Source organism: Eschrichtius robustus, chromosome 2, assembly GCF_028021215.1.
Source record: "Eschrichtius robustus isolate mEscRob2 chromosome 2, mEscRob2.pri, whole genome shotgun sequence".
Taxonomy (NCBI): domain Eukaryota; kingdom Metazoa; phylum Chordata; class Mammalia; order Artiodactyla; family Eschrichtiidae; genus Eschrichtius; species Eschrichtius robustus.
Genome location: NC_090825.1, coordinates 145,183,405 through 145,198,162, shown reverse-complemented (window position 1 = coordinate 145,198,162; position 14,758 = coordinate 145,183,405). Strand labels below are relative to the sequence as shown.

Sequence of the window (14,758 nt, the reverse complement as noted above, 5' to 3'; positions counted from 1 at the left end):
GACGCTTGCAGAAAACACCAATATCCTTAGATATCTTAAGATCATACTCTGAACACAACTCGGTGAAAACAGGAGAAGAGAGGGGTTTCTGCTGGAAATGATAACTCTTATCTCCTTCTTTCCACTGTTTCTCCTTTCTAGAACTAAAAAGCCAGTTCACTCTCAGAAATAAATCATCCAAATAGCAACTGATTTCAACATTCCTGTGTTACGTCTTGCCTGGTGAGTATTGGTATTTAGAAGGATGATCCCAGGGAATCGTAAGATCTTTAGTCATCTATGACTTAATTATGTTCAGAATGCCTAATTTACCAAGGCAGTCAATGTTCTAGGAAGGCCTTTTTTAATCTGACGTATTTTGGAAAGGTTTTTAGACGGCCTGAACCAAAGTCAGGAACTCAAGTTAACCACGAATTAACCAGAAAATCAGAGTAGCTGCTGTACCTAGTTCACCTAGACATTATTGCTGGAAGAGGTTTGTGCTTGTTTACACAGTGCTCTGCGTCGTGTACACATGAATGAGAAAGATAGGGAGCGAGGAAGAGACAGCAAGGAGGAGATCCATCTTCCCAATAGCTTTCTTTTACAAAAAGCCCAGAACACAGCTCTGCACCAAGGCCACGCTCCCTCCTGACCACCTGACCAGCCCCCTCTCCAAGATCATGTCCGTGAGTATGGGATGTGGTACAAGAGGACAGTGCACACCTACCGTGAAGACCACCTTCAGGTTGTTGAGCATCTCGATCTCCTTCGGGAAGCCCCTGCTGCCCCATCGCACCAGGTAGTTCTCACTGTGGGAAGAGGGGTGGCAACCCATTACTGCTAGGGGTCTCAATATTCATAAGGTAGAAATACTCACCGAGCCTCTGCTATGCGCCCAGCACCACGCTGGCAACTGGGGACATGGGAGTGTCTGAGACAGGCTCTCCCCGTCTGTCCCTCCCTCCAGGAGATCACAGTCCCGTCAGGGAGACAGACGTTAGACAAGCAGGGGTAAGGAATTACTAACATTTGGTATTCACAACCTCTTTCCCTCCCCCATCTAGTAAGCAAATTCTAACCCAGCTATCTAATATTTTTGAGGAGCAGCAGCAATCTCTGTAGAGGTGATAAAGAGTGGCAGGAGTGAGAGGGAAAGGATTTTTGTATGTTTTGCTGGGCATTAAGAATGTATCTGTCCTTCCCACCCTGTTCCCCTTTCAAGATTGAGTAAAGATTTGAATTATTTTAAATTATCCGTTAGATGTCGGACCGTTTCCTTGAAGGAATGTCACACTGTGATGGACCATAGAGGGCCTTAGCCATTATCTGAGATACACTTAAGTAATGATTTAAATGCAGTCGTGGCAACTATTTATACGCAATCATGCTACAAAGAAAAAGTTCAGGGTGTTGTGAGAATGTATATCAGAAGAACCATGCCTAGCCTGGGTGGTTAGGGAAGTCTTTGCTGAGGATGTGACATGTAAATAAAGTTGGTCAGGAAAAAGAGAGTGGGAAAGGGAAATGTTTCAGGCAAAGCAAACATGCGTGCAAAGGCCCTGAGACAGGATGCAGCTTGATGCACCTAAAAAACAGATCCAAGGGGAAAGTGGTAAGAGAAAAATTAGAAAGATAGGCCAGCCCATGTAGGCTTTATAGGCCATTCAGGGATTTTGACTTGATCCTGATAGTAATGAGAACCCACTGACAGGTTTTATGATGGGCAGTCACACAGTTCTGACATCTGATCATTTATCAATACACATCTTCTAGCAATCATACACACAGCCCTGTGTGGTTCATACTAGTCAGTCTAGCTGCATCGGCAAGATCAGGAAATCTAGCACTTCTTTAACTTAGGAGAAGCTCGGTATAGTTTACTGAGTTGACTCATTCAGTTTTCCATGCCATCCAGGAGCATATCGTTGGTTCTAAATAAATGCCCGTTACCTTGAATTAGGATGCAAACAAAATAAAACTCAAAAACCAAGTCAGCCCAAAAAAGGCATAATAAAGAGAATTCAGCAAAGTTCAAGGGAATTGCCTTCTTTCTAGAGGTTTGTTCTCTCTGATGCCTTGTTCTTTTCTCTCCACTCACCCCTACAAGACTACTAAGAGCAGTCTGAGCAAGGTTCAAGGGGGAAATAGAACTTACAACAAAAAGAACACAGTCCCAGATTAACCAATGGTTAAAATTTAATCAAGTTAAATGTACTTTTTTTTTTTTTTTTTTTTAGTAAGATCTAAAATTTTTAGTGGAATTTTCAGCAAAATAACCAGGAAGCCTCCAAGGCTCCATCCGCCCCAAAACTTTTTTAAATTATTTTCCATTGGTTATTTCTGGACTGTCATAGTGAAATACCTGGGTATCTCCCAGGACCTTTAATCACATGTAGCATGTCCAGTAGAGAACTAGCCTGCTAGGTCTAAACACTAGGCACCAGCAATTTTCTTCTAGGGGAAATAGAATCAGAAATCAGAAAGGCATTTTAGAGGGCTGAGCTGGCCCCATCCATCTTTGCCCAGGAAGACCTGGGTGGTAAATCTGAAGGCCTACCTGGCACCAAGACAGGTAAGACCTCTTCCACATGACACCCTCCTCAGGGGAAGAGGGAGAACCATTCCAACTCTTTCTTGAGCTCCTTTTGGAAATTAGCCTTGCCACTGGCCTGATGCCTGAACTGCTGCTTTTTTGTACTACCAAAATTTATCTTAAGTTTCCCAAACCAAATCTCTGCAGGCATCCATTGGAATCGGACCATCGTTCATTGCAATATTGAAAGGTTGGTCCCAGCCAAATTCTCCCCAGCTCACATCTGGGCCACACTGAGGATGCCCTAACTTGCCTGTGGCTCACTGTATGCACACCCTGGCTAGGGAAGGCAGGAATGGAGAAATTTGGTTTCTTAGGGAAAGAACAGCTACCCAGAGTCAGACCAACTTGGGGAGTGCTTCCAAGTTCCCCTGCCCCTTTCCTGTATCATGCCTCTTCTCTTCTTTCTTTGTTTTCTACTCTTTTTTTCTTTATTCTTTATTCTTTGGGCGGGGGAGGGGAGGTTCTGCCCCTTTGTCCCCTCCTCCTCAGCCCTCACTCTCCGAGGGCTTCCCTGTGTCTCTGGCACTTCCAGAGGCATCATGCAGGCATGCCCCATCGAGCGCACCATTCGGTGTGGCACATCGGGGAACAGAGCTGCCACCTCACTGACCCATTGCCTCCCTCCACAGAGCTGGTTCAGGCCATCCATCACTTAGATGAGCCAGCAGGCCAGGCACCCTTGTCAATTCAGCCATGAGGAATCCTTGTGTTTTCTGAGAGGCAGGGAGTGCTTTCGGGATCTTTGTCACAGGTGCCTTGGGAGCAGCTGACCAGGAACAGCAAGGGGCCTACGACACGCAGACCATCTCAAAGTGGGTTCTAAGGGAGCAGGAACACTTGTTCACAGTGTCTGCTGAGGCCTAGCCAGATGAGCTGGGCTCATTCTTTAAATTAGGGATTTAAGTTTGCTATAAAGAATAGCTTCCCACCGTAACAGTGCTAAGACCCTGGTGAGAACCACTGAGGATATTTGATACAACTCTTTCCTTGGTGACAGACTAAACTGGAAACTAGCTTATTTTTGGAGTCAGATGGACTTGGGTAGACAGCTCAGCTCTGCCATTTATAAATATATGTGCCTTTGAGCAAGTCACCTGACCTCTCTGAGCCTCATTTTCTCACCCAAATCACATGGAGTAATGACGATTATGTGAGATCATATACAGACCTCAGTTCCGTCTTCTTAGATGGACAGCCCCTCTATGTTTCATAAATGTCTCCAAGAGAGCCATTATTTTCTAAAGTGAATTTTATAATTCAGTAGGAACTGTATGTTATCTCCTTTAATCATCAACACAACCAAGGTAAGAAGATATCATTTTCTCCACAGAAGCAGAAGGATCATGCCCCAGCCCCACTGTACTGCGTTAACTGGGATCTCAAATACAGGACCACGTGTTGGCTCAGAACCCCACTGGAGGGGACAGGCAGAGGTCACCTGGGAGGAAGGATGGACTGAGCCACAAGCAGACGCCAGGGCTGGCAGTGGGGGTCAGAAGTACCTCAAAGTCTTTCCTCTGGAGATTCCCAAACGTTGTTTTCCCTTCTTCGAGCTGAGGTACCTGGAAGTTCCCTTACTTTTTCCATTTCCAAGAACAATTAATTAAGGTAGTACCAATGATAACCACTGCCACTTGGAGCACCATGTGCCAGGCCCTGTGCTTCCTGTGCTTTTTCTTATTAAAGTCTAAAAGAAATGACCCCGTGAGGCTGACACTTACATTTTGCAAATGGGAAGCTCAGGCTTAAGAAAGATTAACAACGTGCCCAAGGTTAAGAAAGAGTAAATGGTGGGGTCACGATGTGAACCCACGCAGATTCCAGAGCCCACACTCTTAGCCTGCTACTGCCATTGAGGACAGGGCGTTTTCACCATTCATTTCTTAACTCTCCTTTTAAAATAGGTATTTTTATTCTATTCAGTGCTACCTGTCTGAATCTTGTTATTTCTGGTTGTCTTCCAGGAATCGAAAAACTGTTTACAAAACCCGACGGTGTAACCATAACCCTACTCTGGGGAAAAAAAAAAGTGGTGTACGTAACATTTCCACCTGACTCCCACACCCTAAAGGAAGAAGTTATTTCCACATTCTCAGCTAGACTGTTTCTCTACTGGGTGGGAATTTCTCCACAAGTGATGGTGGAAGGAAAAGGCACTCTGAGCCCTGCCAACTCCAACCTCCCGAATACAGAGAAGTCAGGCAATGTTGAACACTTACCTTATGACCATTTGCTTGCTGGGGTCATAGAGGGACATGAAGAGCTCAGCGTCTTCCCCAATTCTACACACAAAGTTTCTCACAAAGACATAGAGGCTGTGGGTAGGGGATGAGGAGATCCGGGAATACATTCCATAATCAGGCTGATCTTTTGACTGAGAGGTGGAAGGAAAAGGGAGGAAAATGGAGAAAATCAGCCCAGCACCACGTAGGACAACAGAAAGATGGCCCTGAATATTAAGAATCATATAAGTTTCAAGACTAAAGATTTCAGCATTATATCCAGGCCTTCCACCAAAAGCTCCTGTTGTCTGAGCCAAGTCACTTTGACTCTCTTGGCCTTGATCTTGGGAAATACCACAAATGACCCAGACTTCCACATAAAGTTTAGTGTCATAAAAAGCACAAACTATAAAAGAAAAATAATGCCTAAACAGACTTTATCAAAACTAAAAAGTTTGCTTTTTGAAAGACACATTTAAGAAAATGAAAGGCCAGGTACACACTGGGAGAAAATTTATTTGCAAAACATGTATCTGATAAAGAATTTGTATCCAGAATATACAAAGAATTCTTACAACTCAATGACAAGAAAATCAACCCAATGAAAGTGGGCAAGGTATTTGAACAAACACTTCACAAAAAAAAGATACAAATGGTAAAGGCCAGTAAGCACATGAAGAGATGCTCAAAATCGCTAGTCATTCAGGGACATTCAAAACAACAGTGAGATACCACTACACAACCACTAGAATGGCTAAAGTTAAAAGACTGACAGTATCAAGTGCTAACAAGAATGTAGAGGAACTGGCACTCCCATAGATTGCTGATGGGAATGCAAAATTGTACAGGCCTTTTGGGAAATAGTATGTCGGTACCTGAAAAAGTTAAATATGTACTTATCATATGCTCCAACGATTATTATCCAGAAAGAATAAAGTCATATGCCCACACAAAGATTTATATGAAAATGTTCATAGTGTTATTAGTTATAATAGCCCTGAATTAGAAATAACCCACATATTCAACAACTGATCAATGATAACATACCACTGGCAACTGGTCAATGGTATAGCAACTCAGCAATGAAAAGGAAAAAACATTAATACATACAACAACACGAACTTCGAAAACAGCATGCTGAGTAAAAGAAGTCAAACACAAAAACCATATGGGACTTCCCTGGTGGCACAGCAGTTAAGAATCCGCCTGCCAATGCAGGGGATGCAGGTTCAAGCCCTGGTCCGGGAATAACCCACATGCCACAGAGCAACTAAGCCCGTGCACCACAACTACTGAGCCCACGTGCCACAACTACTGAAGCCCACGCACCTAGAGCCCGTGCTCCACAACAGGAGAAGCCACCGCAATGAGAAGCCCATGCACCACATCAAAGAATAGCCCCCACTCGCCGGAAACAGAGAAAGCCCACAGGCGGCAACGAAGACCCAACGCAGCCAAAAATAAAAAATATATATAAAATAAATAAATAAATGTATTAAAAAAAGACATATGATTCCGTTTATATTAAATTCTAGAAAAGACAAAATACAGTCACAAAAGGGGCTGCCTGGGGCTTGGGACTGGGGAAGGGGGTTGACTGCAAAGGAACTCAAAGAAACTTTTAGGATCATGGAGCTATTCTATACCTTGATTGAGGTAGAGTCTGCCCAACACCATGTATTAATAAGATCCATTAGACTGTAATTTTAAATGAATTAATTTTATTGTGTGAAAATTATATCTCAGTAGAGCTAAAAATAAAGTTGCTTTCAAATAATACACAGTGGATAAAATACTTTTTAAAGATATAAATCAGATTATGTTAACCTTTAAAGATTATGTTTCCTTGGAATCTATCATTGGCTTCTTACCACAGTTGGAATAATATTTTAGCTCCTTCCCGTGACCCTTAGGTCCTACGAGAACTGGCTCCTGCTACCTACCTCTCCAAAGCATTGCCTTCACTCTTCCACTGTTCATTAGGGCCCATCCATACTGACCTTTCCACTCCTTGAACACTCAGAACTCAGTCCTACCTCGGGGCCTTTGCACTTGCTGATCCCCCTGCATTGAACATCTTGTCCCCAGATCTTCCCAGGCCTGCTGCCTTCACATTATACAAGTGTCATCTCAGATGTCCCTCCTGGGAGAGGCCTTTCCTGACGGTACCTTTTAAAATAGCTCCTGATTCACTCTGATTCACATAACCCTAATTGATGGCTTTTTAGAAACTTATCGCCATCTGGAATTATTTACTTATTTACTTTTTTAACATTTCTTCTTTTTTCCTCTCTGGAATATAAAAGCTCCGTGAGAATAGGAAACTTGCCTGGCATTAAACCACCTGGGGGTTGGTTGTGGAATGAATCAAGATCCAAGTACAAAAACACAATAAAATGCATGTGGTTACTGATCATCTCAGGTCGTAGGACAGACGTCCCTTTGACTAATATACAGTCTGGTTAATTAGCTTATTATTCTAAGCTTATGATGTGCTAAAGCCTGCTTCACTTGGCCAAGCCTAGTTCACAAAGCTCACCATCTCTTCCTTGATACGCTCTGTGATTTTATCAGTTGCTTCTTCGTGTGCATGGAACAAGCTGATGACGCTGGTATTATCAGGGTCCAAGATATTTCCATCTTCATCTCTGACAATCAGATCAAGCTCAAGGATTCTGAAAAGCAAAAATGTGAGATGATAAATCAAGGGAGGCTGAAACCTGTAGAACGTTGGTGAGAAGTTTCTGCCAGAAAGTTCACCTGATTTCTGAGGATCATAGGCTCCCATAGCACAACTCTATACAGACAAACTTGCACACAGCTGTGAGTCACACTGATGTAGCTCAGCCTTTCTGGGAGGTACCGTGGTAGTGTGTATTAAGAAAATTTTAACGCGTATTTCCTGTGATACTGAACTTAGAAAAACAACCACACTTGAACAAGGACGTGTGTTGCATCAGCAAAGTGTTGAAAAAAACTAAAATGTCGGTCAAAGGGGGAATGGGTAAATAAACTGTCATCTGTAATGGAATTCTATGTAGTTGGGTTTTAAAAATATGATACAGTTTTGATATGTTTAATGATATGTATTAGTGAAGAAAAAATCAAGCATGGAAAGATGCATACAGTGTGTTTTAAGTAAAAAACAAGCAAACAAAGAAACCAAGACAGGTATGTTACCTGGGTGCATGTACAGAGAGAAAGGTATGGACAAAATGCACCAAACTACCAACACGCGTGCCTGTGAGGAGAGGCAGGGCACTGGGACTAGGAGGGGTGGAGGGGTCAAGGGAGAATTTTGCCTTATCTCTACTTGTTTCATGTTTATATAATATAACATAATATAGTACGATATATAACACATATGCAGAGAAGGTATTCATGTACCACTTATTCAATGATACCTTGAAAGTAGTTGTTGGGGGAGAAATCTCAGATATATCCATTGCTACCCACAGTTTGCTCTTTAGCTCTGTGACTTCCAGGTCACAAGATTTTCCCTGTTTGGTATTGATTTGTTTCAACTGCATCTGCCATTCTGATTGGCATCAATACTAGCAACAGCAAAATACTCACACAGCACTTGCGATAAGCTGATAACCTTAAATTCTTCACACATATAAAGGCATTTAACTCTTCTAACAACGCTGTGAGGGAAGTAATATTAATACCTGCATTTTACAGATGAAGAAAAGACTGAGGATAATTTACTCCAGGTCACACAGCTAGTAAAAAGTAATATGGCATCCTAGTCTGCACTCTTAACCTTTATGGTATACTTTCAAGATAGGAGGCTCTTAGAGGCAGCATTGGGCTGGCGGACGGGGTTTATGTTTGCACAGGTCCTAACCTGAAGCTGCTTTTGTACCTGATGTTGACATGGAGGACCTCAGTTGTCCATACAAAGAGGGGAGGGGGCGGTGGGCTGATGGAGACTCTGAGAGGAACAACGGTGGTCCTGCTTAGGCACCACTACCACCAAGCACCAGACAGGGTCAGGGCAGCAAGGACAGATGAAGGAGACTACGTTTTCATCTCTTATTTGACAATTGGATTGAGAGGCACATCTCTCATGTCATCCAAATGCAAACAGAAGGGAGCCAAAGTTCACCCATTGGTCCACATTCATTAGGAAATTAACTTCCAACTAGATATGACTCATAATGTTGCACAGCCATGCTGCTGGATGGGCGACGCTAAGGGGGAATAAATGTATTCAACTAACGCTGAGCAGAGGCTCTCACAACCCGAGAAAAGACGGACCATAGCCAATACGTAATTTAATGCTGAGATCTCTCTAGCTCCTTTCTCTTCGAAATTTATCAAAGTGGATTCCGTTCTAAAATGTATGAATAAAACATTCTCCCGGGTCCAGCTGTCTTGGGATTTGAAGGAATCGTTTGAGGATTCCTCACTCCTTGGATACCAAAGAGCTTGTCCATTACCAGTTTCATTTGAAACTTGGAAGCTTTAAGTAGACAAGGGGCAGGATTGATGGGACTCCCATGACCCACGATCAGGAGAGGCTTCTTCCCAATAGGACAGCAAACCATTCATTCTGGAGAACTGAGCATTCTGACAGTTTCTCCTTAGGAGGTAGCCCCACTGCTCTCTCTGTTCAAGAAAGTGATAAAATGAACCCAAGACGAGGGCAGGGGAGAAAGTCCTCACTGTATGCCTTTTTCAAAAAAAAAAAAAAATTTTAAGGTGAAGAAAACAGAAATGGCTTTTTCTGTGGCTCCCCATCGCTCTCTGGACAAATCCGAACTTCTCCACCTGGCACTCAGGCCCTCGAGATCCCAGCCCCTGTCTACCTTCCTCTCCATATTCATGCTCATCTCTCAGCTCCTCTCAGCTTCTCTCTCCTTCTCTAAAGTTCTTCACCTAATAATTCCTGCCAGTCTTGTGTGATGCAGGGCAGGTGTCACCCCCTGCCCTGTCTCCTCCCACCCTCTTGTGCATGCTTCCTCCTCTCATGAAATGCATGACTTCTTACTCAACTGTCTGTTTACTTCTCTTTCTCTAACTAATCCTCATAGTCCTCAGGAGGCAGTAGAACGCAGTGGTTAAGTGCTTGAACTCTGGAGTCAAGCTACCTGGTTCAAATTCCAGTGCATCTTGGGCAAAGTGACCTAATCAGCCTGTGAGCCTCCATTTCCTCATCTAAGAAATAGGGATGATAATAGTACCTGCCTCACAGAGTCGTCGTGAGACTTAACCGAGTTAATGCATGGGAAGTGCTTAAAACTGTACCTGGCAGACAGTAAGCACTCAGAAAGCTATTATTTGTTCTCTTTGCTTGCCTTTTGTTGTTGTTGTTGCATAGAGAGGCTGTTATTTTGTAAATGTCTGTGTCCTGAGGGCCTCTCGGGTGCTCGAAAAAAGTTTGATGGCTGAAGGAAGGAATGGAATTTCTGGGGGAAGAAATAGGCTGATTCTGACCAGTCCTCCAAGACTCATAGAGTCCTGCTTCCCTGACTCTCACAGCCTGAGGTTGATGGTCCTCATGCTGTTCCTGACACTCTGACCTGAAATCCGGCCTTCTGGTTTTCAGGAAGCTGCCTAACCCATATCAGAGCTCTGAGCCCCCGAGACACCAGGCCTATATTAATTTAAGGTGCCCAAATCTCTCTCACTTCCAGCTGAAGTCGTCAGGGAAGCGAGGCAAGAAACAAGGGGCCCCTTAGCTCAGGGCCTCGGTCTCCGAAGATGTCTCTCACTTCCCCAAAGGCAACTGACTGAAACTGAAAGCACAGTGCTGACCCAGGCGATGCTGTAGAGGGAGGCTGATTTAGGGAGGACCCTCTTTCTCCTTTCACCACCATTCACCTACTGCATGCAGATCCTATGCCCAGTACATAGAAATGAATCTGCCTTAGAGGAGCTCCCCACACAGCATGGGAGACAGGCCAGTAAGGAGGTAATTACTGGCCAGGGTGCTAAGGGCCTGCAAGAGTGCCTAACCCAGCCAGGGGTGGTGGGGGAAAATCATCAGGGAAGGCTTCCTAATAAGAGTGGTGACCATTTTTTCCACCCTTGGTCCTTATTGTCAGAAGCCCCCATGAGGAAACATCTGAAGGTCACAGATGCCATTACTGCAAAGCAGCAAAACGCCCTCAATTCCCACGTCCCAGCTGTGACCATGCTCAGCTAAAGATATCACTGTACCAATGGCGGCAACAGCTGCAGAGCAAACCCTTCCTGTCACTTTGGGAAGATGAGCATGATAAGCAGATTTGGACTCGCCTGCCAGCTGCCAGCAGGGGAACCAGCAGAGGGACCGTGCTCCTGGGATGGGAAGCAGCCATAAGTTGGACCCACTGGCTTTCCTCTTTGGATCATCTTCCTAGTGCGTGTGACAAAGGCAAGGAAGCCTGGTGGCTAGGAAAATTTCTTTTTTTATTCCCACTGAATAGGTTCTTTCCACTTCCCCCTCAGGCCCTATGTTCCAGGCTTCTGACCCACTTTGCAGTCTTCTGAACATGCTATGTTTTCTCATGCACTCCCAGCCTCCCTTTTTTAAAAAACCTACTTAACACTTCTTTATCTTTCAAAATTTAGCTCTGGTCACCTCCTCCAGGAAGCCTTCCTTGACCTCCTTCTCCAAATTGAATTAAGAATGCTCTTGCCTCCTAAGCCATCAAAGTCACCACAATACATAGCAACAGTTTACTTGTAGCTCACTCTTAACTAGACTGTGGTCCCTTAGTGTACAGGAACTTTTATTTCTGTGGCCTCAAAAAACCTAGCAGGAAGTCAGGCCAATCATAAGTGCTCAATACATGTTTGTTGTTGGGATGAATAAACAAATAAGTAGGATGTTTGGAGAGCATTCACATAATCAGGAGGGGGGAGGGCCTTTACAGTTCTCAAACGTTATCCACCTAGTATAATGGTGAGGCCCAGGGGCTCTAGAGCCAGATTGCCTGGTCTAAATTCTGGTTCTGCCGTTTATTAGCTATGTGACTTTGGACCTGTTAGTTAACCTCTTTAAGAGCCTCAGCTTCTTCATCTGAAAAAATGAGGATACTAAAACTGCATGCCTCATACAGTTGTTATAAGAACTAAATAAGAGGGGCTTCCCTGCTGGCGCAGTGGTTAAGAATCCACCTGCCAATGCAGGGGACACGGGTTCGAGCGCTGGTCCAGGAGGATCCCACACGCCGCGGAGCAACTAAGCCCGTGCACCACAACTACTGAGCCGGCGCTCAAGAGCCCGCGAGTCACAGCTACCGAGACCCGCGCGCCTGGAGCCTGTGCTCCACCACAGGAGAAGCCACCGCAATGAGAAGCCGGCACACCGCAACAAACCACAACTAGAGAAAGCCACGCACAGCAACAAAGACCCAACACAGCCAAAAAGATAAATAAAATTTAAAGATTAAAAAAAAAAAAAAAAAGAATTAAATAAGACAATGGATGTGAAACACAAAGCTAAAGACTGGTGCATAATAAGCTTGGATTAGGCGTTAGTGTTAGTTATAATGTTATTATCATTACTATTATTATTAGTGCATTGTCCTGCCTCAAAAAATTGGTTTCACACTCTCCTTAACTTCACAGCATTCAAACTAACCAATTTCTGCTTCTTTCCCTTTGAGGAAATGCTTTTGTAACTGTGCGTATGAGTTAGCTGATGGCATGTGGCTTAGATTAATGTAGGACGGGGAAGGGACATTAAGTCTCACATTGGGATTTAAGAGAGAGCTTTGTAAACGCAGGAATAAAATGACAACTAAGCCGAAAGTGAACCAGCATGACTGTGCTCCCCAGCCCCTTGGAAGGAGGTTAAATGAGCGTCCTAAATCTCTAGCCCGCTAATAACCACTGCATAAGCAAGCCTCTCTCCGCCTGCACGTCCCTGGGTCCCACGAGGGTGACAGCAAAGGCACACAAGCACGGTCGTTGCTAACAGCCTTCTCCCAGATAGAAAGTGGCAAACCCGCATCTAAAAATGAAACCTAGCTTCTCACAGGGAGAAAGGGAAGAAGTGGGGTGGGTGGGGAAAGAACACATCTTTCTGGAGGAGAGAGCGGTTACTTGTTGCCGTAGTCAATCCTGGACGTGACTTTCTGCTTCAGCTCCTTCAGCTCGTCCTTGGGCAAAGTTCCTGAGAGGAGCTGTGACCGCCAGTCCATCAGGTCGTACATCATGGACTGCACCTGGAGGAAGCGCTCCTTTCTGCTGGCCTAGGAGCAAGAACGGGAAACACTCGCAGCCACCTGCACCCAAGGTCCTGGGCCTCCATCTGGCAAACCGGGCCAAAGCCAAGCATGCACGTTCAGGGGCCATGGCTCGAGTGCCTCTCCTGGCCCCTACCCAGCTGTGAAGGGATTGGGTGGTGGTCTGAGTCATTGACACGTTTCCTCCCCCAGGGCCACAGGGGTTTCTCAAAAGCAAAAGTAATAATTCCAATCACTTCCTGGTTTAAACAAAGAGGGGTTATTTCTGACTCTTATCCAAAAAGTTGCACGTTGAGTAGGAATGCCATGAACATCTGCTGCAATGCAGGTCTCAGAGGCCAGGCCCTTTAAAGGCTGAGAACCAGGGCCACCGCTCTGGTGCAAAAGGCCTGTTTCTAGGGCAGTGTTCCCCCAAGTGTAACATGCGTACAACCCAAGGGACATGAGATGGTTTTTGGTGGTGGTACAAAGACACATGTTAGGGACCCATATGGTGATTCTCCTCTAGTCTCTTCCCATCCTTCTGTTTAAGGGCAAGAGAAAGTTGCAGTTTCATGGCCATGTGTCTTTAACCCCTCTCTCACGTTTGTTAATTTCTTTTTTTTTTTTTTAACAAAAAGAGAGAGAAGTTCTTTGGCTCCGAGCTTTTGACAGGTACTACTTGATGACATTGTTTTGTTTTCACGTATTTATTTGAATAATGTTCTAACTGTGCCAAGTGCTTTTGGCTGTGTGCATTTGGGAAGCACGCGTGAAGTGATAAAAGTATATATACCTATTGGGTCTTTGTCCCCAGTTTCTGGCACAGAGCTCCTAAAACGTTTGGAATTTCCTAAGTGACAGACGTGTCTTTTCTTATTCACAGCGAGCCCCTTTTGGCCAGACCTGAGTCTGTGCTAATGAGATGAGTCCTAGAGAGCTTCAAGGATGGGGGCTGGCTGTCAGAGGAACCAACCATGTGGTTAGAGGGTTGGAACTTTCAGCTCCAACCCCCAACCTCCAGGGAGGTTAGAAGGGTTGGAACTTGATTCAATCATTCAATCATGCCTACGTAATGAAATGCAGATAAAAACTCTTGAACAACGAGGTTCAAGTAGCTTCCCAGAAGGTAAACATATTGATGTGCTGGGAGGGTGGCATGCCTTCCCTGGGGAAGGCATGGAAACTCTGTGCCCATCGCTACCCCAGTACCTTCCTCTGTGTCTCTCGTCCATTGGCTGTTCCTGAGTTGTATCCTTCATAATAAAACTGTAATAGTAGTACTTTCCTGAGTTTTGTGAGTTGTTCTAAGGACACACGGAACCTGAGGTGAGGTTGGAGGGGTGTTGTGGGAGTGAGTCCCTGAATTTGTACCAAGTTGGACAGAAGTGTGGGCAGCCTGGGACCTGGGACTTGCAACTGGCATCTGAAGAGAGGGCAGTCGTGTAGAACTGAGCCCTTAAACTCTGGCGAGTCAGTGTTAGAACTGAATCGAACTGAATTATAGGGCATCCAGTTGGTGTTGGGAGAGTTGGAGAACTGCTGGAATGACACAGCATGTTGTAAAGTTCCTTATGTAAGTCGTTTAAGTTTACTAAAAAGGGGGACAACTTAGGTTTTAAGTAAATACTTCATGGGTGGTATGCAGATACGGTAAGAATCATGAAACTGGAGGTTTTAGGATCACTTTACCAGGGTAAAGGGCATGATGGACTCGCAATTTAAAGATTTCTTAAGGAAAATGCCAAGCTTCCACGGTGCCTGTGTATGTGATGTGTAAAAGGGGTGGTGGAAAT

General features: G+C 44.6%; 1 protein-coding gene across 1 annotated transcript in view; it reads right to left on the bottom strand.

The window, feature by feature from the left end:
• Positions 1-14,758, bottom strand: part of DOCK2 (dedicator of cytokinesis 2) — a 417,766-nt gene that overhangs the window by 369,940 nt on the left and 33,068 nt on the right. The window contains exons 6-9 of the mRNA XM_068534609.1: positions 12,841-12,989; positions 7,340-7,475; positions 4,798-4,952; positions 710-791 (exon numbers count right to left, since the gene is read on the bottom strand). Of these exons, the coding sequence (XP_068390710.1) occupies positions 710-791; positions 4,798-4,952; positions 7,340-7,475; positions 12,841-12,989 (522 nt within the window). The remainder of the gene's footprint in view (positions 1-709; positions 792-4,797; positions 4,953-7,339; positions 7,476-12,840; positions 12,990-14,758) is intronic.